This window comes from Rhinoderma darwinii, chromosome 13, assembly GCF_050947455.1.
Source record: "Rhinoderma darwinii isolate aRhiDar2 chromosome 13, aRhiDar2.hap1, whole genome shotgun sequence".
NCBI classification, from domain to species: Eukaryota; Metazoa; Chordata; class Amphibia; order Anura; family Rhinodermatidae; genus Rhinoderma; species Rhinoderma darwinii.
In genome coordinates this window covers 68,795,695-68,819,526 of record NC_134699.1, presented here as the reverse complement: position 1 = coordinate 68,819,526, position 23,832 = coordinate 68,795,695, and the positions used below count along the sequence as shown (strand labels likewise).

Below are 23,832 nucleotides of genomic sequence, written 5' to 3'. Positions count from 1 at the left end.
CATACAGACCCCCTGTAGATAACGCCATACAGACCCCCCTGTAGATAACGCCATACAGCCCCCTGTAGATAACGCCATACAGACCCCCCTTTAGACAACGCCATACAGACCCCCCTGTAGATAACGCCATACAGGCCCCCCTTTAGACAACGCCATACAGACCCCCCTGTAGATAACGCCATACAGCCGCCTCTGTAGATAACGTAATACAGCCCCCTCTGTAGATAACAGCACAGTCCCCCTGTAGATAACGCCATAAAGACCCCCTGTAGATAACGCCATACAGCCCCCTGTAGATAACGCCATACAGACCCCCCTGTAGATAACGCCATACAGACCCCCTGTAGATAACGCCATACAGAACCACCCCCTGTAGATAACGCCATACAGACCCACCTGTAGATAACGCCATACAGACCCCCCTGTAGATAACGCCATACAGACCCCCCCTGTAGATAACGCCATACAGACCCCCTGTAGATAACGCCATACAGAACCACCCCCTGTAGATAACGCCATACAGACCCACCTGTAGATAACGCCATACAGACCCCCTGTAGATAACGCCATACAGACCCCCCTGTAGATAACGCCATACAGATCCCCCCTGTAGATAACGCCATACAGACACCCCTGTAGATAACGCCATACAGACCCCCCTGTAGATAACGCCATACAGCCCCCCCTGTAGATAACGCCATACAGCCCCCCTGTAGATAACGCCATACAGCCCCCTCTGTAGATAACGCCATACAGACCCCCCTGTAGATAACGCCATACAGCCCCCCCTGTAGATAATGCCATACAGCCCCCCCTGTAGAGAACGCCATACAGCCCCCTCTGTAGATAACGCCATACAGCCCCTCCTGTAGAGAACGCCATACAGCCCCCTGTAGATAATGCCATACAGATCCCCCCTGTAGATAACGCCATACAGATCCCCCTGTAGATAACGCCATACAGGCCCCCCTGTAGATAACGCCATACAGACACCCCTGTAGATAACGCCATACAGCCCCCCCTGTAGATAACGCCATACAGACACCCCTGTAGATAACGCCATACAGACCCCCCTGTAGATAACGCCATACAGCCCCCCCTGTAGATAACGCCATACAGCCCCCCTGTAGATAACGCCATACAGCCCCCTCTGTAGATAACGCCATACAGACCCCCCTGTAGATAACGCCATACAGCCCCCCCTGTAGATAATGCCATACAGCCCCCCCTGTAGAGAACGCCATACAGCCCCCTCTGTAGATAACGCCATACAGCCCCTCCTGTAGAGAACGCCATACAGCCCCCTGTAGATAATGCCATACAGATCCCCCCTGTAGATAACGCCATACAGATCCCCCTGTAGATAACGCCATACAGGCCCCCCTGTAGATAACGCCATACAGACACCCCTGTAGATAACACCATACAGACCCCCCTGTAGATAACGCCATACAGACACCCCTGTAGATAACGCCATACAGCCCTCTGTAGATAACGCCATACAGACCCCCCTGTAGATAACGCCATACAGACCCCCCTGTAGATAACGCCATACAGCCCCCTGTAGATAACGCCATACAGCCCCCTGTAGATAACGCCATACAGCCCCCCTGTAGATAACGCCATACAGACCCCCCTGTAGATAACGCCATACAGACACCCCTGTAGATAACACAATACAGACGCCCCCCTGTAGATAACGCCATACAGCCCCCCCTGTAGATAACGCCATACAGCCCCCCTGTAGATAATGCCATACAGACCCCCCTGTAGATAACGCCATACAGACACCCCTGTAGATAACACAATACAGACGCCCCCCTGTAGATAACGCCATACAGACCCCCCTGTAGATAACGCCATACAGACACCCCTGTAGATAACACAATACAGACGCCCCCCTGTATATAACGCCATATAGCCCGAACAAAACAAAAAAAACGGCCTATAGTTTGTCCTACAAAAGACATGCATCAACTATCCACAGGACAGGGGATACATGTGTGATCGCTGGCAGCGATAAGGAGAACGGGGGACCGAAAGTCCCCCGAAGTTCTCCATGACTAACCTCTGACTTCCGGCGTCTGCGCAGCTCAATAAAAATGAAAGTTGACCGGTGCGCAAGTAATTTCTATGGAGCTGCCGACACAGACCCTGGAAGTCAGAGGTTAGTCATGGAGAACTTCGGGGGACTTTCGGTCCCCCGTTCTCCTTATCGCTAGTTGAGCCTCCGGCCATGGGGGGGGGGGATCGTGGCACGGGCCCCCTCATGCTGCGGGCCCCGTAGCAGCCGCTACGTCTGCTATAGTGGTAGTTACGCCACTGAGTAGAGTCTAAGCAATCATTGGTCCGAAAGGAGCAAATGAGCGTTGATCAACGAGACAGCGCTAATTTACACGGCCACGTCGGGCCGTGTGGTAGGACACTTAGAAGGGTCCCTTGATAATAAGGCGATCACAAAGTGCCCCCCAGTGATCAGCTTTAATCTGTAGGGAAACCTGGAAGTGTTTCATTTCCCTGCAGCGCCACCACAGGGGAGATTAAGCATTACAAAGTGCCGATTTATATCAATGGGTAGTCTGTGTAATGCAGGAAAGGACAGGACCTCCAGAGTGAGAGACGCACTTTCTAACCACTCTCCATTTTTGCCTAGAGATGAGGATCCTGAACATAGGACCCCCTCTATTAACATAGAATTCCCTAATAGGGTGTATGAAAACAGGTTTCATATACTGGACAACCCCTTTAAGGAGTAGTTCAGGATAAGAGAAACATGGCTGCTTTATTCTATTAACAGCGCCACAACTGTCCATGGGTCGTGTCTGGTATTGCAGCTCAACTCCAAGCAAGTGAATGTCAGGTGTGATGTGGTTAATGCAGTAATGGCCGCCATGTTTCTCTTATCCTGAACAACTCTCTAAAATAGGTTCATAACCAACTTCTTCTTGTCGCTGTAGAGAGCACAGTATCAGCGGAGGTTATCTATCTATCTATCTATCTATCTATCTATCTATCTATCTATCTATCTATCTATCTATCTATCTATCTATCTATCTCATATCTATCTATCTATCTATCTATCTATCTATCTATCTATCTATCTATCTATCTATCTATCTATCTATCTATCTATCTACCTATCTACCTATCTATCTATCTATCTATCTATCTATCTATCTATCTATCTATCTATCTATCTATCTATCTATCTATCTATCTATCTATCTATCTATCTATCTATCTATCTCATATAATACAGGGCCCTGGGCTGTGGCCCCTCTATTCCTGCCCAGTCTTGTCTCTTCAGCCCCCAGCAGTCCTCGCTATGATCACTAACTCTGGTTACTAGGCACTGTGCGTCCATGGTAACCGCTCCCTTGCAGCCCATCTTGTCCCCGCCTTGCTTCCGCCATTGGCTATTTGTCACTATGATCCCGCCCCTGCCTGGTGTTCTCGCCTGTTGAGTGGTTGCCCGACATGTCCGTCATACAGAGCATATGTCAGTACTGGAGCCGGCCGGGCAGGGATGCTTAGATGTGGTGTCAGCGGGAGGAGCAGCCACTGACTGACTGTCTACCTTCCTGCAGGTGAGTGCTGCCCCTGTCATCTGTGGACTCGTTATATATATACACACAGGTTATAATCTACAGCAAGGGTCTTCAATGCTCCAACTGTGCAAAACTACAACTCCCAACATGCCCTAGTAACAGACAGGCTGTCAGGGAAAGCTGGGAGTTGGAGTTTCACAGCAGCTGATTTACAACTGTATAATGATACGTCTGCCATGTTGTGGCTATGTTGTAGGTTCACGTGGTGGATAATGAGTTTGCCGCGGCGCCCATCATGTGACGTGGCGTAGAATACTTCTGAAGGACATAATACGGTCGGATGCGTCTACATCACAACAGGAGACATTTTTGTAATTTGCTCAATTTTCTCAGGCAAAAAAATGACTGGCGGTGAAAATTCTATTTTTTTTCCCATTTAAACTTCAGTGCAGGTTATAGTCCAGCGCGTGTCATAGTCCAGCGCGTGTCATAGTCCGGTGCGTGTCATAGTCCGGTGCGTGTCATAGTCCAGTGCGTGTCATAGTCCAGTGCGTGTTATAGTCCGGTGCGTGTCATAGTCCGGTGCGTGTCATAGTCCGGTGCGTGTCATAGTCCGGTGCGTGTCATAGTCCGGTGCGTGTCATAGTCCGGTGCGTGTCATAGTCCGGTGCGTGTCATAGTCCGGTGCGTGTCATAGTCCGGTGCGTGTCATAGTCCGGTGCGTGTCATAGTCCGGTGCGTGTCATAGTCCGGTGCGTGTCATACTCCGGTGCGTGTCATACTCCGGTGCGTGTCATAGTCCGGTGCGTGTCATAGTCCGGTGCGTGTCACAGTCCGGTGCGTGTCACAGTCCGGTGCGTGTCACAGTCCGGTGCGTGTCACAGTCCGGTGCGTGTCATAGTCCAATGCAGGTTATAGCGCTGTGCCGATTACAGTCCAGTGCGTGTCATAGTCCAGTGCGTGTCATAGTCCAGTGCGTGTTATAGTCCAGTGCGTGTCATAGTCCAGTGCGTGTTATATTCCAGTGCGTGTTATAGTCCAGTGCAGGTTATAGCGCTGTGCCGATTACAGTCCAGTGCGTGTCATAGTCCAGTTCGTGTCATAGTCCAGTGCGTGTCATAGTCCAGTGCGTGTCATAGTCCAGTGCGTGTTATAGTCCAGTGCGTGTCATAGTCCAGTGCGTGTTATATTCCAGTGCGTGTTATAGTCCAGTGCAGGTTATAGCGCTGTGCCGATTACAGTCCAGTGCGTGTCATAGTCCAGTTCGTGTCATAGTCCAGTGCGTGTCATAGTCCAGTGCGTGTCATAGTCCAGTGCGTGTTATAGTCCAGTGCAGGTTATAGCGCTGTGCCGATTACAGTCCAGTGCGTGTTATAGTCCAGTGCGTGTTATAGCGCTGTGCCGATTACAGTCCAGTGCGTGTTATAGTCCAGTGCGTGTTATAGCGCTGTGCCGATTACAGTCCAGTGCGTGTTATAGTCCAGTACGTGTTATAGTCCAGTGCGTGTCATAGTCCAGTTCGTGTTACAGTCCAGTTCGTGTTACAGTCCAGTGCGTGTCATAGTCCAGTGCGTGTCATAGTCCAGTGCGTGTCATAGTCCAGTGCGTGTCATAGTCCAGTGCGTGTCATAGTCCAGTGCGTGTCATAGTCCAGTGCGTGTTATAGCGCTGTGCCGATTACAGTCCAGTGCGTGTTATAGTCCAGTGCGTGTCATAGTCCAGTGCGTGTTATAGCGCTGTGCCGATTACAGTCCAGTGCGTGTTATAGTCCAGTGCGTGTCATAGTCCAGTGCGTGTTACAGTCCGGTGCGTGTCACAGTCCGGTGCGTGTCACAGTCCGGTGCGTGTCATAGTCCGGTGCGTGTCATAGTCCGGTGCGTGTTATTGTCCGGTGCGTGTCATAGTCCAGTGCGTGTCATAGTCCGGTGCGTGTTATAGTCCGGTGCGTGTTATAGTCCGGTGCGTGTCATAGTCCGGTGCGTGTCATAGTCCGGTACGTGTCATAGTCCGGTGCGTGTCACAGTCCGGTGCGTGTCACAGTCCGGTGCGTGTCACAGTCCGGTGCGTGTCACAGTCCGGTGCGTGTCACAGTCCGGTGCGTGTCATAGTCCAATGCAGGTTATAGCGCTGTGCCGATTACAGTCCAGTGCGTGTTATAGTCCAGTGAGTGTTATAGTCCAGTGCGTGTCATAGTCCAGTGCGTGTCATAGTCCAGTGCGTGTCATAGTCCAGTGCGTGTCATAGTCCAGTGCGTGTCATAGTCCAGTGCGTGTCATAGTCCAGTGCGTGTCATAGTCCAGTGCGTGTCATAGTCCAGTGCGTGTTATAGTCCAGTGCGTGTTATAGTCCAGTGCAGGTTATAGCGCTGTGCCGATTACAGTCCAGTGCGTGTTATAGTCCAGTGCGTGTTATAGCGCTGTGCCGATTACAGTCCAGTGCGTGTTATAGTCCAGTGCGTGTCATAGTCCAGTGCGTGTCATAGTCCAGTTCGTGTTACAGTCCAGTGCGTGTCATAGTCCAGTGCGTGTCATAGTCCAGTGCGTGTCATAGTCCAGTGCGTGTCATAGTCCAGTGCGTGTCATAGTCCAGTGCGTGTCATAGTCCAGTGCGTGTCAGTCCAGTGCGTGTTATAGTCCAGTGCGTGTTATAGCGCTGTGCCGATTACAGTCCAGTGCGTGTTATAGTCCAGTGCGTGTTATAGTCCAGTGCGTGTTATAGCGCTGTGCCGATTACAGTCCAGTGCGTGTTATAGTCCGGTGCGTGTTATAGTCCGGTGCGTGTTATAGTCCGGTGCGTGTTATAGTCCGGTGCGTGTTATAGTCCGGTGCGTGTCACAGTCCGGTGCGTGTCACAGTCCGGTGCGTGTCACAGTCCGGTGCGTGTCACAGTCCGGTGCGTGTCACAGTCCGGTGCGTGTCACAGTCCAGTGCGTGTCATAGTCCAATGCAGGTTATAGCGCTGTGCCGATTATAGTCCAGTGCGTGTTTATAGTCCAGTGCGTGTCATAGTCCAGTTCGTGTTATAGTCCAGTGCGTGTTATAGTCCAGTGCGTGTCATAGTCCAGTGCGTGTCATAGTCCAGTGCGTGTCATAGTCCAGTGCGTGTCATAGTCCAGTGCGTGTTATAGTCCAGTGCGTGTTATAGTCCAGTGCAGGTTATAGCGCTGTGCCGATTACAGTCCAGTGCGTGTTATAGTCCAGTGCGTGTTATAGTCCAGTGCGTGTTATAGTCCAGTGCGTGTTATAGCGCTGTGCCGATTACAGTCCAGTGCGTGTCACAGTCCGGTGCGTGTCACAGTCCGGTGCGTGTCACAGTCCGGTGCGTGTCACAGTCCGGTGCGTGTCACAGTCCGGTGCGTGTCACAGTCCGGTGCGTGTCACAGTCCGGTGCGTGTCACAGTCCAGTGCGTGTCATAGTCCAATGCAGGTTATAGCGCTGTGCCGATTACAGTGCAGTGCGTGTCATAGTCCAGTGCGTGTCATAGTCCAGTGCGTGTCATAGTCCAGTGCGTGTCATAGTCCAGTGCGTGTCATAGTCCAGTGCGTGTCATAGTCCAGTGCGTGTTATAGTCCAGTGCAGGTTATAGCGCTGTGCCGATTACAGTCCAGTGCGTGTCATAGTCCGGTGCGTGTCACAGTCCGGTGCGTGTCACAGTCCGGTGCGTGTCACAGTCCGGTGCGTGTCACAGTCCGGTGCGTGTCACAGTCCGGTGCGTGTCACAGTCCGGTGCGTGTCACAGTCCAGTGCGTGTCACAGTCCAGTGCGTGTCACAGTCCAATGCAGGTTATAGCGCTGTGCCGATTACAGTCCAGTGCGTGTCATAGTCCAGTGCGTGTCATAGTCCAGTGCGTGTCATAGTCCAGTGCGTGTCATAGTCCAGTGCGTGTCATAGTCCAGTGCGTGTTATAGTCCAGTGCAGGTTATAGCGCTGTGCCGATTATAGTCCAGTGCAGGTTATAGCGCTGTGCCGATTACAGTCCAGTGCGTGTCATAGTCCAGTGCGTGTCATAGTCCAGTGCGTGTCATAGTCCAGTGCGTGTCATAGTCCAGTGCGTGTCATAGTCCAGTGCGTGTTATAGTCCAGTGCGTGTTATAGTCCAGTGCGTGTCATAGTCCAGTTCGTGTCATAGTCCAGTGCGTGTCATAGTCCAGTGCGTGTTATAGTCCAGTGCAGGTTATAGCGCTGTGCCGATTACAGTCCAGTGCGTGTTATAGTCCAGTGCGTGTTATAGTCCAGTGCGTGTTACAGTCCAGTGCGTGTTACAGTCCAGTGCGTGTTACAGTCCAGTGCGTGTTACAGTCCAGTGCGTGTTACAGTCCAGTGCGTGTTACAGTCCAGTGCGTGTTACAGTCCAGTTCGTGTTACAGTCCAGTTCGTGTTACAGTCCAGTTCGTGTTACAGTCCAGTTCGTGTCATAGTCCAGTTCGTGTCATAGTCCAGTGCGTGTCATAGTCCAGTGCGTGTCATAGTCCAGTGCGTGTCATAGTCCAGTGCGTGTCATAGTCCAGTGCGTGTCATAGTCCAGTGCGTGTCATAGTCCAGTGCGTGTCATAGTCCAGTGCGTGTCATAGTCCAGTGCGTGTCATAGTCCAGTGCGTGTTATAGTCCAGTGCGTGTTATTGTCCAGTGCGTCTTATAGCGCTGTGCAGATTACAGTCCAGTGCGTGTTATAGTCCAGTGCGTGTTATAGTCCAGTGCGTGTTACAGTCCAGTGCGTGTCACAGTCCAGTGCGTGTCACAGTCCAGTGCGTGTCACAGTCCAGTGCGTGTCACAGTCCAGTGCGTGTCACAGTCCAGTGCGTGTCACAGTCCAGTGCGTGTCACAGTCCAGTGCGTGTTAGTGCTGTGCCGATTACAGTGCAGTGCGTGTTATAGTCCAGTGCAAGTTATGATCTAGTGCAAATTATGATCCAGTGCAAATTATGATCCAGTGCAAGTTATGATCCAGTTCGTGTGCTCCAAGTCCAAGCAGACCGTGCTAGCCAAAGGGCCACCTGGATCCCTGTGATAATGATGGCCCGCTCTATGTAATGATCTTCTATTATACTACAATCTGCCCCAGTTGTAAAAGCCGGGACTGAAATGTTTACACAAGATGAAAGTGTGAAGTATCTGAGCTGATGTCTGGTAGAACATTGATCCCCAGGGGTGGCCAACGAATCCACAGGAGGCAGAGCTGAAATGTGATCCGTTATTGTCATAGGGTAGCATATAATTAATAAGCGGGTAATTCCTGATATCGCTGACTGTACAGGATCTACTGCAGCTGAGAAATCATTGGTCATCATGTATAAAGACTGGATCCCATGGCAACTAATCAAAATCCAATCAAATTTTCTCATTTTTCTCAACATGGTCAGAAAAATAACGTAGTCCTCGGATTGGCTGCTAAGGGCAATATCTCCACTTATTGGGATCTGTGACAGCAAAAAAGTGTGACAGACCCTGTGGTAGGCCCCTTCTATGTCTAAGAGTAAAAAGACCCCCTATGTGGTGGATGGTATAAGCCTCCAGCCAACACCATAAATGCTTGGGGCACTGCTAGGCCCACCTATGCTATGGACCTCAGGTCCTTGTGAGATACAGGTCTCCAATAGCCAACAATGCCTGGGGATGGCACAGGTTCCCAGTTATGCCCACTTATGCTAATGGCACAGAGCACAGACCAAGGGGCATTTACCAACTGGTCACAGATCTTGTTGAAGTATTTAAGATCATTAGGTGTATAAAGTTACTGCCAATTTTTGATAGCGTTGTTATTTTTCGTGTGGCACCGACATTTCTGGTGAAATTAAGGGTTGCCCTCCTGTAATTTTGTTTGTTATTTCTTTCGTAGACGACAATATTGATTGTCCTCCTGCTACCATGGAACTTCTAGGCACTACGCTGACGTCGACATATGGCCGTCCAAGACCTACACCAACCAATTTTCGCCCAGCCATATCCACGATGGTATCAAGCTACAAGAACCGGTTTCCTCACTACAGTTTAAGCCATAGCCTGACTCTGCCATGGAGACCAAGTACATACTACAAAGTGGCATCTACTACACCAACTCTGGCCCCTCTCTCCAAGAGTGCCCCTGGTCTTAACCCAGCACAGATCCTTTCGTACCCTGCCAACAGAACCGCACTTTTTACTAGGTACACCCCTGATGACTGGCACAAGTCCAACCTTAACAATTATAGGGAATCTGAGTCTTCCAGGCGTAGTGCAGAGAGGTTACGTGTAGACACCAGCCGACTTATCCAAGAGAAAGACCAGAAGACCAGAAAAATCCAGACTGACACCAGTAAGGACTTGGGGGAACGAGTTAATGACATCACTTTCTGGAAATCCGAGATCAATCACGAAATTGACCAGATGATCGGAGAAACAAACGCACTCGCTGAGGTCAAGAGACGACTGGAAAGGGCACTGGCAGAAACAGAAGGTCCTCTACAGGTAACCACCAGTCTTTGATACAAATGTAATCAAAATTTGAGAGGTGAGATGAGGAGATTTTGTGTCAACACCATTGAAGAAACAAAAAGTAGTCTTTTTGAAGATCTCAGATTGAATTTAAAGGGGTTCTTCACAAATTTGATTTCCCGTTGACCACCCCCAGTAAGACATTGGGCCATGGGAATAAAGTGGTCCCTATGTATCTCCACTTTATTCCAATGTTGGCTCGGACAGACCATGATCAGACCCATGCAGATTACTAAAGGTGCTAAATCACGTGGAAGAAGATCTGTAGTAATATTGTAGGTGTAAAAACAATCAGTGTAGGCCAAGGAAGCCTTCCATGATTATAAAGACCATAGGCATTCGACCACTCTCTCGAAGGCTTTCAGACTTTCTTAAAAGAAAGTCCCCCACCAATCAGACACTGATCAAAGTCTGTGGTGTGGAAACCCCTCGAATATGTATAGTCTGCCAAGATGACCATAGACATTACATTGTCCATATCGACAACCTAATATTGATGGGACAGTTAGATGGACTCGTGTCTGTTTTGGGTGGGATCTAGGTTCGGTCTTCTTGAAAAGTAATTCGAGTTAATTGTAGAACCTTGTAAAATGTTTCAGCTTCTCAATTTAACTTTTCCTTCTGTTTACCCTTTAATTCAACCTTGGCCCTCGGAAGGGTATAGGAATCATTGTCCAACCAACTTCACAACTGAACAATGATGATGATCAAGTGGTGTCTAAGTGCACAAGGTTGACTCTGCTTACTGTGATATTGTATATTCGATTGTTATGTCTGGGTCTTTTAGAAGGTTGTCATCTAATCCATCGACAAATATAATCCTCCACCTGAGATTAGGAGGATCTAATTAGTCTTTTTGGAAAACCAAGATAAATAAACCATTCAGATACAATTGTTGACACAACTCTAATCCCTGACTTGTTGCCAGAGGAACAGGCAATGCGAAGAAGATTCAATGACATACTAATTGACAAAATGATCTTGAGTAGGTCCTAAAAAGTCTTGTCTAGCCAGACCTTAACCATTCCTCAACATAGTGTCTCCCGAGACCCCGAGAGTTTCTCAAAATAACGACTGACATAATTTTTGTGATAATTTTACTTTTCCCGACAGAATGATATTGTTATATTTCTTTAGCGATGCCACGGGGCAGTTCTTGGAAGGGTAGTTATATTTAAAGATACTCAAATTATGGAGGTCCTCCATAAAAAAGGCAGGTTTTTGGATGGTGATTACCCAGACAATGCTTGACAATTATACCTTGTACACGAGGCAAGGGGCTTCGAGGCTTCTAATAGACTTTGTGCCCGCACTATATCTAATCACAAAACAACCTTCTACATTGTCAGTATACGCTTGCCACTATATCAATAAATGCAGAAGAAACTTCTACACAGACTACATATGTGACCTCACTGCCCTCACTCTATGACATCACCATCCAATCACAGACTAACTTGGTTACATAGACGGCTAAACCTCATTGCACTCATTCTGTGACATCACAATCCAATGACAGACTGACCTACTAATAACATATTCTGTGTGACATCACTGGACTGACTCAGTAGCATCACCATCCACAGACTGACCTGCTATATAGACTGTTACCTCACTGCATCACTCTGTGACATAACCATTTAATTATTGACTAACCTTCAGCAAAGATTAAGTGACCTCACCCTGTGACATCATCATCATCCAATTATGTATATCATGACCCTTAACATATACTGTGTGACCTCACTGCACTCGCTCTGTGACATTGCCGCCAATCACAGACTGACCCGCTACACCCACTGTGACCTCACTGCATGATATTATCATCCAATCACAGACTGACCTGTCAACATAGACTATGACCTCACTGCACTAACTCTGTGACATCACTATCAAAACACAGACTGACCTTTCCAGAGTGCACAGCTTAACCTGGCCACACAGATTAGATGTATGTTGGCGAAACCCGACATACATCCTGACTCTCCCGCAATGGCAGATGTCGGGGGAGAGAAGGGTCAGGCATGTTGAATTTCAAAATAACCGGTCCTTTTATTCGATAGTAGATAAGCCACTGCCGGTGGGGTCTGGCCGCAGGTTTCTCTCCTCCCTATTGGACACACATGCACTCTCGGCCATGCCAAGCGTGCATGTGTATGGGGAATTTGGGAGGAAAACCTGTTGGCCAAATAATAGTTTGATCGATAGCTATCTAAAAAGTATGGTCATATTTAGAGGGAACACTACATTCAATCACAGGTTGACCTTCTAAAAGGGCTATGTGACCTCAATGCACTTAGCCTGTGACATCATCATCATCATTCAATCACAGACTCACCTGGTAGATAGACTATATGACCTCACTACACTGACCAGTGACATAATCATCCAGTCACACTGACATTCTACATAGACTGTGTGACCTCACTGCACTCACTCTGTGACATAATCATCCAATCACAGAGTGAACTATTACATAGACTGTGTGACCTTACTGCACTCACTCTGTGACATCATCCAACCACAGACTGTACTACAGACTGTGTGACATCACTGCACTTACCCTGTGACATCATCTAATCACAGACTAACCTGCTACATAGACTGTGTGACCTCACTGCACTTACTCTGTGACATCATCATCCAACCAAAGACTGAACTACTACATAGACTGTGTGACCTCACTGCACTCACACTGTGACATCATCATCCAATCAGACTGTACAATGAAGACTGTGACTTCACTGCACTCACCCTGTGACATCATCATCCAATCACAGACTGTACAATGAAGACTGTGACTTCACTGCACTCACCCTGTGACATCATCTAATCAAAGACTCACCTGCTACATAGATTGTGTGACCTCACTGCACTTACTCTGTGACATCACCCAATAATCACTGAACTACTACATAGAATGTATGACCTCACTGGACTTACTCTGTGACATCATCACCTAATCACAGACTCATCTGCTACATAAATTGTGTGATCTCACTGCACTTACTCTGTGACATCATCCAGTCACAGACGGAACTGCTACATAGACTGTGTGACCTCACTGCACTCACTCTGTGACATCATCATAAAGCATAGACGGAACTACTACGTAGACTGTGTGACCTCACTGCACTCATTGTGACATCATCAAGCAATCACAGACATTTCTCCAGCACATATACATTATAGTAGTAACCAGATGATCTATCTCATGTAACATCCCCAGGCTGGAACAGTTTGTAAAGAGTAACCAGGCTGCTCTGTAACACACCCAGGCTGGCCGGGTAACAATAGATGTATCAGCTCAGTCGGTGGTTGCTACAAACACTGTAACAGTATGACCCGGAGGAATTATTATTGTGTACAGTGTAACATGTAACAACCCAGGGGAGATGAGATTATGCCACACTGTGACAGACGGGGGCTGTGAATGGCGGACACAGATTGCTAAACGGTGCACGTGAGCCTGTGTACATTCCTCCGAGCCAAATCCTTTCCATTAGTGGCAGATATAAAAACCTGTAATTAGTCCCTTCTACCAGACCGAGAGCTTTCAAGTGATTCAACAAGGATCCCATAACTAAAAAACACTCCCTCTATACTATATATTTCTGCATCTGTTAATTGCCATATTGCTACATACGGTGGCCAAGGACTCCCACGTCAGGCAATTTTTTTTACACCGTCTACTTTTTGGGCTCCTGCCCAGGACTTCAGGGGTCTATTCTGGTGGCAGCTCCCCTTTAAAGAGCTTTCTCCTGCTGTAAAGTGGCGTTAGATGCTGCAATATTGATGCCCACGTAGAACACGTCCCAATATTGCAGCATCTATGGGCCCATAAATGACCCTTTGCACAATGGTCAATGCAATCAGAAGATGACCTCCACCACCCGTGTCTGGATATGTATGAGGTCGTAAACAGGCTGATCGGTTAGGGTTGGATATTTTTTAATATAATTGCGTTGTGCTTGGTGGCAGGTGGCCCAGGAATGCTTGTACAACCGGGAGAAGAGAATGTCCATAGACCTTGTACACGATGATGTGGAGAAACAACTGCTGCAGGTAAGACCATCTAGCTGATGGTACCAAATGTTAAGGTTGACCTGGCACGTTCAGCAGGTACAGCTCCATTGTGCATAATGTAAAGCCACAGGTAGAGTCATGCTGCATGGGTAGGGATGTGCCAACATTGTGGCCTGATGTGCTGCTGATGTTGCCTTGTAGCTCAAGTCGAAAGTGGAGATAGAGTCTAGAATATCTGAGGTATCTCAAGTTTTTATGCATACTAGGCACCAAAACCAGGGTCACCAAGTTTCACTATAATTTACTGACATATTTTAGATTCCCATGACTATTTCAAGTACTGACTGGTAAGTGTCCCAAATACATCAACCCCCAAACTTAGAGGTGCAACCTTTTGTTTCCTTGTTCAGCCTTAAGACTCAAGGTGGCTATACACTTGAGATTGCTCGTTCAGCCGACAGCTTTTCTTCCCGAATCTGCCATTAACAAGCATTGTCAGCTTAGCTTGTGTGTATCTCATTGGAGAGTGGGGTCTGCCCCCGGCTTATCTCCTGCGAGAAAATAGGATCGGGCATGTTGAAATCCAACATGGTCGATCCCTCTTTCCACTGATATATGAAGTGAGAGGAGAGCCGGTACACCGCCATACAAATCAGCAGGTTCATCGGACTATCATCTAATGTGTATGGGATCCTTTACAGGCAGGTCATCTCAGTAAGGAGCCTTGGCACATTATTACCTGACAAGAAAGCTTGACCCATGCCTAATAATGGAAACGGGACAATTCTACAGTTCTTGCGGCTTAGGTATCACTGCTGGTGCCTGTGACTTGGATACAAGTTCTCCTCGAGATCGACTTCTTCTTGCCTTCTTGTCCTTTTCTAACAATACGTCTTATGTGCTTTGTATAGGAAGTTGACTGTATCAAGTCCTGCCAGGAGAGAATGAGAAGACATCTAGACAAGACGGCAGCACAACTGGCGTAAGACATCTTGTAACCGTTGTGTCTTTGGTTTCTCAAACCTTGATGGTACATGCTAGATGTGTTTAAATGGGGGTGTCCATTCTCGGAGGATACCCCATAAAGCGCCCCACACATTACATAATGCTGACAACTTCTCCGTTTTTTTCTGAATAATACACAATTCATATATTAGGACATGCGTATTATATATACATCCCAGGCAGCTTCTAAGAGCCTAGTTAAAGGGGAGTTCCAGCACAGGTTAGACTCCCTCCATAGATTTTCCCCTGAAAAGATGAGTTATATTTGACAGTCTCGTTACCAGGGATACTCTGCCTAACAACTACATTCTTTTCAATCTGGTTGTCATGCTGCGAGTCCTTAGAACCAGTCTATCTCAGATTTTCAGACCCAGATGGAATTTTCAGTGACCTGAGAGGGGAGAATGAGCAGGATTTGGCAAGACTATAGTTGCCTATACACACTAGATGAAAGTTGGCCAAATCCAACGATTTCACCGGAGCTATCCGACGATCTGATGTGTATGGGGTCTCCTGACTATCGCCGGGTGACAGATGTTGGGGGAAAGAAAGATCGGCCATGTTGGATGTCCTATGTTTTATTGGGTGATAAGCCGCCTCCAGATGGGTCGGGCAGTGACCTACACCCTTCCCTATAAAAAAAACTCACGAATAGATGAGTGGGGGTCCGACCGCTGGGACCCCACCGATCATCAGAATGGGCTTACTATGCCGTTCCTGGAAACCCCATAGGAATGGAGCTGTAGTGCACATGCTCGGCCACAGTTCCATTTTTATGGGGCTCCCAGGAACGGTAAGGCAAGCCCGTTCTCGTGATCGGTGGGGGTCCCAGCGGTCGTATAGCCATTGATCAGATAATTATCACCTGTCCTGTGGATAGGTGATAATGATTATAGGAAAATCCCTTTAAGGAGTAGGGTTGGTGTTAATAATGCATTCAAAAATGTGCTATAGGGCCGAGCACCTTCAAGTTACGCCACTGCAGAACAGGGCGCCTTAAGATTTTTTATTTATTTAAAGGGGGAAAAGTCTCTTCTAATATTTGTCTTGATTTGTCTCCAGTTCTAACAGGGCAGCTCAGCACGAGCTGGAAAGGGACATCAGCGACAAACAGGCGGCACACCGCATCGATGACAAATGTCAGAGCCTTAGAAATACCTCGGACGGCATCGGTTACTATAGGGGAGTGGAACGCATTGACGCAACGTATGTTACTCTACCTGCAGTTCTATATTCAGTTAGGCCATGGACGGTCTTAGGCTAAAATGGCAGAACCATCACCCGCCGCTTCCCAGCCAAGATATCGGAACCAGTGATTTTGAATTTTTAACATTTCACTTTAATCGGGCATAACTAGCGCACAATACTAAGTCATAACTACGTCGGAGGGACGAGAAGGATTTATTACTAGGCTAGGTAGGCCGTAGGGAGTAGATGAAGCATGCAGCTCCAATGCTGCCATAGCCAATCAAGAAAACAGATTGAACGAGAGACGAACTCCACCCAGAACTGAAAATTCAATATCGGGAGGGAGTATTCATCTTCTACCATTACAAATTCAGTGCTAGAGTATTAGAGCGAGGCCCCGGGCGAAGCTAAACATAGAAATCTACTGGTTTCTTCTGACCAGAGAGCAGTGCATTGTGGGATAAGCTGTTAAGTCACATGTCTGACAACGAGGAGGAGCTAAACCGTGGTCTGTTTCCAAGGGAAACCAGCAAAATTTTACCAGCAACTGTATAAATGAACGGAGGAGAAAAACAGGGGTTACTCTAAGTTATGGGAGAATGTGCTCTGTTATTGGGTGGGGTTCCTAAAGTGGAATCAATTATTGTAGCCGAGGTCCGACTGATGTGAAAATTACCAAGAAAAATTTTGGAACAGGTCCAATGACATAAAATAGATTTCCAATGGCCGTAACCAATCATCCTGTCACCCTAGACGCAAAAATGTATTTGTTTTCCCAGACCGCTAACTCCTCATTTTTGTCCTTCAGTATCTCGGTTCCTGACACATGGGCCAAGTTCAGCGATGACAACATCTTGAGATCTCAGAGTGAACGAGTGGCGTCTGCCAAGCTCAGAGAAGATGTAGAGGGTCTACTCAACGCTACCTCCAATGAGATGTGGAACCAGTTCAACCTTGTGAACGTCTCATTTACCAACAGACTCTCTGATACGGCTGATGCCAAGAACAAGCTCCAGAGCCACCTAGCGAAGGTATTATCTGAAGTTCAAGAAATATTACCCCCTTCTGAAGCTTGTTCCTGCGCCCACATGTTCCAATCCTAGGACAGGAGGGCCAGCGCTTGCTCATCACCCCTCCTATCCCTTGTAGGGTAGTGCCCCCCCCCCATTGTGCTGTGGAGAGAGGTAGTTTGCCCATAGAAAAATAGAGCAGGACCGGCGACTCATCCATGGGGATCAGTGGTTTTCCACAGAACTGCATGAAAACAGGCCAACTACAACTTCAGCTCTGCTACAACGATAAGGTGCCCACATGTTAAACCCTTTTCGAAACCCAACTACATAAACTCAAACAATCAAACATGGCAAAAATTTGTAGCGTCAGCCGCTGTCTTTAAGGGCTTATTCAGACGAACGAGTGTAAACTCGGACGTGAAAAATGGCAGTTTTTCATGTCCGAGTCGCATACGTGTGGGACCCGTTTTCACAGAGCCCTCACAGACTTAAGTCTATTCAGGGATCCATGAAAACGGGCAGAAATAGGACATGGCCTATTTTTCACGGGCCCTTCACACGGGCCCCATAGAAATACATGCAGCCATGTGAGGGCCATTAAATAAACGGCCACCACATGGACTACATTTACGTTCGTCTGAATAAGCCCTAACAATATCATACAGTTGGGCAGCCCGACCAATCGCAAAACACCCCACTGCTAAGCCGGAGCACGCCCGCACCCAGCTTGCCCCCATAGCCTGTTTCCCCCCATTGACAAGCCATCCTACCGATAAGCCGTACCTGCACTGCCCCTACTACCTGCCCTATAAACCCCCCTCTACACCTGCCCACCTATTCTTTGCCTCACCCCCTTCCTCTGTATATCCAGTTAGTCACAAGGACTTATCCAATGTGGACAATCCCTTTAAATAAACCCGTGCTCCGTTAGTGTAGGACCCCTTTAATAAATGCTATGCCATTTTTTTCTTTCCTGAATTCGTAAGGGCTGAGCTATTAGCGAGGCCCAGCCTATGACCGAGGAGAATCACATTCTCAGAACCTTTGGACGGAATTTGCGTGCGTGCCAAGAGTCATTCCAAGGGTTTCTCAACACTTCAGGCTCCCCGGATTACACCACGGCCATGTTAATTGTGTTACACGCCTCTCCGAGCTCCAGTCAGGGAAGGATCCTCCGCACTCCCGGTGCACTCGTCCATCCAGAGCAAACGTATTATAACCCCGTATATGGAGGCCAACATAAGAGCGCTAACGTCTACATTTATTTTATCCGAACATGGAAAAGCTGGGTGACAATATGGCCGTCATTACTGCTCCTACAAGGGTTGATCCAACATTTCTTTAATCCTGAAAGGCAAATCTGTCTACATCCCCCGATCCTGTAATATTACATAATCAGGCAGAGTTGCTGGAAAGCTGGATGACAAACCTTTAGGGGCTATGATGGCCGGCCCATTGAATGTCACCCAGCTTTGCCAGGAATTGTTATGTTTGATATTTCCATGATCCAGTTTTCATGGGTAGAGTAGAATTTGGAACATCTTTTAATCTGGCATCTGATAGTCTGTGCGGAGATAACCAGACTCCTCCTATCCGTATCTATGTGTTCTTATGCGAGTCGTCCGCCATATAATGTTTTGTATTTCTGTGGACCACACACCTTCCCGCTAACCTTTTGCAGACACTCCAAGAAATCTTCCAGACCGAAATGATCATCGAAGCCATCAAAAAGGCAATCAAGGAAAAAATGGCTCCCTTGAAAGTAGCTCAGACACGTCTTGATGAACGCACCAGGCGTCCCAATGTGGAACTATGCCGGGATATCGCCCAAATACGGTAAAATACGGATATATTTTCTCTAAGAAGGAAACTCCATTTTGTAAATACATTTCATTAACAGTCTGTATTATACTGCAGAGCTGCATTCACAATTCTGCTTTTTATTGGAAACAAGCATGTGGAAAAAAAACACCCTTAACAGCTTATCTGAGCTCTTATAATGCAGGGCCGCAGTTTAGTGTTTTCTACATCAGGTGGTAAAATGCAAATCACCAAAGCAGGTTTCTGTGCAGACACTGAATAAGCTGGAATTGTTGGGAGATTTCAGCTCTGAAGCCTGCATAATTGTTAACGCAGCTCTAAATATAAAGAACAATTTTTTTCATTCACTGAAAGCAAACAGAAACAACAATGTATTTTGCAATTGCATAGTTGGTCACCGACAACCCACATTACCAAAGAGACTTTTAGAGTCACAGTGGCCCTTCTCTCCTCCGTTTTTTTAGATCCACCGACTGAAGCACTTATTTTGTTTTTAGCCACACCCCATATAGTGGTAGCCACCGTACCCCATCTCCACCACAACAATGACTGCCACATTTCCTTCTTATAGTGCCCCCAAACATTGTCCCCTTTACAGTACCCCGAAATAGAGAGTCTGATGGCTGTAGATGCTAGATGCCAGCGTACCAGGCCAGACAACTCTGACGGGCCATATATATAATACGGCTGTCCTCTTATTTGGGTTTTTGGGTCTCATCAACATCCGGGTCCAGTGCAATTGCAACCTCGGCCCCCCTATAGCTACGCCGCTGCCTGTACCCATCCAAAGTCTTCCTCTTCTTTATCCTCAGTCTTATCCAAGAGGTCCATGAAATTGACGACACCATTCAAGTCTTACAACAACGTCTCCGAGAAGCCGAGGACACCTTACAGATGCTGGTCCACACCAAGGCCAACCTCGAGCATGACCTGTCCATCAAGGCCAACTCCCTGTTCATCGACCAGGAGAAATGTATGGGCATGAGGAAGAGCTTCCCCAGCACCCCCCGACTGGTCGGCTATACATAGATGGGGATCCAGGTCAACTACGGGAGAGAAGAAAATCGGAATATACGTTGGTGACGATTGTCGCTCGCTTGGTGTGTGTTGGTTTAACAGCGTGTGGTTTGTTACATGTGAAACCACGTAATATGGTTGTTGTAGAGGTAAATAAAATGTCTATTGTTTTACATAGGGTTCGGCGCCCGATATAGTTTTTTCCTATAGATTATATAGCGCCAATATATTCCATGTCTCCAATGGGGTCTGGATCATGTCTCAAGAACAGACACATATTTATTTCAGTTGCTTATATAGCGCCAACATATTACGCAGCGCTGTACAGAGGTCCTCTTTTTACTGTCCCCATTGGGGCTCACACATATATGGGGGGATTTTAAATCAACCCTATTGTCCAGGAGTGTAGACATAGGACACGTACTGCATATGTAAAAACTATAAACTTACCCATTGCCCCAGCGGCCACATTGTATTCAGCTGCTTCTGAGTAGACAGGATGACCACCAATATGATCACTACCAAATCTCCCATTGGCATAACAACCACTTTCCAAGACTTTTAAATAACACGTCTATTTCAGAGCAACGATTTTGTCACTGCATAACTAGGCCGATTTGTCAACGGGAGTCTAGGAAAAAATACTATATTATGCAATGTCTGTGAACAAGCTGTTTCCTTTAACAACCAGCAGAATTGTGAGTGCAGCTCTGGAGTACAATACAGGCGGTAACCCCACAGGATTAGCACAAAATGAGTAATGTAATGTATGTACACAGTCACTCCACTGGCAGAATGGGGAGTGCAGTTCTGGAGTATAATACAGGATATAACTCAGGATCAGTACAGGATAAGTAATGTATGTACACAGTGACTCCACCAGCAGAATAGTGAGTGCAGCTCTGGAGTGTAATACAGGATGTAACTCAGGATCAGTACAGGATAAGTAATATAATGTATGTACACAGTTACTCCACCAGCAGAATAGTGAGTGCAGCTCTGGAGTGTAATACAGGATGTAACTCAGGATCAGTACAGGATAAGTAATATAATGTATGTACACAGTGACTCCACCAGCAGAACAGTGAGTGCAGCTCTGGAGTATAATACAGGATGTAACTCAGGATCAGTACAGGATAAGTAATGTAATGTATGTACACAGTGACTCCACCAGCAGAATAGTGAGTGCAGCTCTGGAGTATAATACAGGATGTAACTCATGGTCCGTACAGGATAAGTAATATAATGTATGTACACAGTGACTCCACCAGCAGAATAGTGAGTGCAGCTCTGGAGTATAATACAGGATGTAACTCAGGATCAGTACGGGATAAGTAATGTATGTACACAGTGACTCCACTAGCAGAATAGTGAGTGCAGTGCAGCTCTGGAGTATAATACAGGATGTAACTCAAGATCAGTACGGGATAAGTAATGTATGTACACAGTGACTCCACCAGCAGAATAGTGAGTGCAGCTCTGGAGTATAATACAGGATGTAACTCCGGATTAGTACACAATAAGTAATGTAATATAAGTACACAGTGACTCCACCAGCAAAATAGTGAGTACAGCTCTGGAGTATAATACAGGATGTAACTCCGGATCAGTACAGGATAAGTAATGTAATGTATGTACACAGTGACTCCACCAGCAGAATAGTGAGTGCAGCTCTGGAGTATAATACAGGATGTAACTCAGGATCAGTACAGGATAAGTAATGTAATGTATGTACACAGTGACTCCACCAGCAGAATAGTGAGTGCAGCTCTGGAGTATAATACAGGATGTAACTCAGGATCAGTACAGGATAAGTAATGTAATGTATGTACACAGTGACTCCACCAGCAGAATAGTGAGTGCAGCTCTGGAATATAATACAGGATGTAACTCAGGATCAGTACAGGATAAGTAATGTAATGTATGTACACAGTGACTCCACCAGCAGAATAGTGAGTGCAGCTCTGGAATATAATACAGGATGTAACTCTGGATCAGTACAGGATAAGTAATGTAATGTATGTACACAGTGTCACGGACACAGGGTATGTGGACCCACTAGGCCGCTCCGCCATAGCGGGGAGGCAGCTGACCAGGTCACAGTCTATACGAAAGTCAATGGCAGACAGTAACGCTTGGGTACCTGAAATAGTCCGGACGGTGGCTGTGGCTTCAGCACGGATGGAGGCTGGTGCGGCAGGTCGCGCCAGATGTGGCGGGCAGTATCCGATGAAGCAGAAGACACTGGACGTGGCAGAAGACACTGGACGTGGCAAACGACACTGGACGTGGCAGAAGACACTACTCCAACGCAGGTAGGCACAGGAACTAGAACAATACGGAATACAGGAACGGGTAACAGGGCACGGGTAACAGCTGGAACAGGAAACACTAAGGGACCATTTGCGAGACAGACTGGGATAGACTAACAACGCTCAGGCAAGGATCAGAAGGCCTGGGGCCTTCTTATAGACCAGGAAATCAGGGCAGTTGATGATGATGACGAATAATTTGTGCGCGCGCTGGCCCTTTAAGGCCGTGCGCGAGCGCGCGCACCCTACGGGACACAGCAGGATGGAGCGGAAGTGAGCGCTGGCGTCTCCTAGGAAGGAGATAGGGACTAGCGCTCATGGATCCATGGCTGCGGGCGTCGGGGGGTGAGTAAACCCGACAGCCCGCGGCCATGGACGTTACACACAGTGACTCCACTAGCAGAATAGTGAGTACAGCTCTGCAGTATAATACAGGATATAACTCAGGATAAGTAATGTAATGTATGTATACAGTGACTCCACCAGCAGAATAGTGAGTGCAGCTCTGGAGTATAATACAGAATGTAACTCAGGATCAGTATAGGATAAGTAATGTAATGTATGTACACAGTGACTCCACCAGCAGAATAGTGAGTGCAGCTCTGGAGTATAATACAGGATGTAACTCAGGATCAGTACAGGATATGTGATATATGTACACAGTGACTGCACCAGCAGAATAGTGAGTACAGCTCTGGAGTATAATACAGAATGTAACTCAGGATCAGTACAGGATAAGTAATGTAATGTATGTACGCAGTGACTCCACCAGCAGAATAGTGAGTGCAGCTCTGGGGTATAATACAGGATGTAACTCCGGATCAGTACAGGATAAGTAATGTAATGTATGTTCACAGTGACTCCATCAGCAGAATAGTGAGTGCAGCTCTGGAGTATAATACAGGATATAACTCCGGATCAGTACAGGATAAGTAATGTAATGTATGTATACAGTGACTCCACCAGCAGAATAGTGAGTGCAGCTCTGGGGTATTATACAGGATGTAACTCAGGATCAGTACAGGATAAGTAATGTAATGTATGTACGCAGTGACTCCACCAGCAGAATAGTGAGTGCAGCTCTGGGGTATAATACAGGATGTAACTCCGGATCAGTACAGGATAAGTAATGTAATGTATGTACACAGTGACTCCACCAGCAGAATAGTGAGTGCAGCTCTGGGGTATTATACAGGATGTAACTCCGGATCAGTACAGGATAAGTAATGTAATGTATGTACACAGTGACTACCAGCAGAATAGTGAGTGCAGCTCTGGAGTATAATACAGGATGTAACTCCGGATCAGTACAGGATAAGTAATGTAATGTATGTACACAGTGACTCCACCAGCAGAATAGTGAGTGCAGCTCTGGAGTATAATACAGGTTGTAACTCAGGATCAGTACAGGATAAGTAATGTAATGTATG

General features: G+C 47.2%; 1 protein-coding gene across 2 annotated transcripts; it reads left to right on the top strand.

Moving 5' to 3' along the window:
* The first annotated feature begins 3,439 nt into the window (after positions 1-3,439).
* Positions 3,440-20,263, top strand: TEKT3 (tektin 3). Of its 2 annotated transcripts, none has more exons than XM_075846733.1 (8): positions 3,440-3,587; positions 9,386-9,993; positions 14,002-14,085; positions 14,958-15,028; positions 16,114-16,257; positions 17,048-17,270; positions 18,934-19,088; positions 19,886-20,263. In XM_075846733.1, exons 2-8 carry the CDS (start codon positions 9,415-9,417, stop codon positions 20,100-20,102), a joined length of 1,473 nt encoding a protein of 490 aa, XP_075702848.1. In that variant the 5' UTR covers positions 3,440-3,587; positions 9,386-9,414; the 3' UTR covers positions 20,103-20,263. The 2 variants fall into 2 exon arrangements, with proteins under 2 accessions (XP_075702848.1, XP_075702847.1); XM_075846732.1 differs by lacking the exon at positions 3,440-3,587 and adding an exon at positions 3,809-3,919.
* The last annotated feature ends 3,569 nt before the right edge of the window (positions 20,264-23,832 follow it).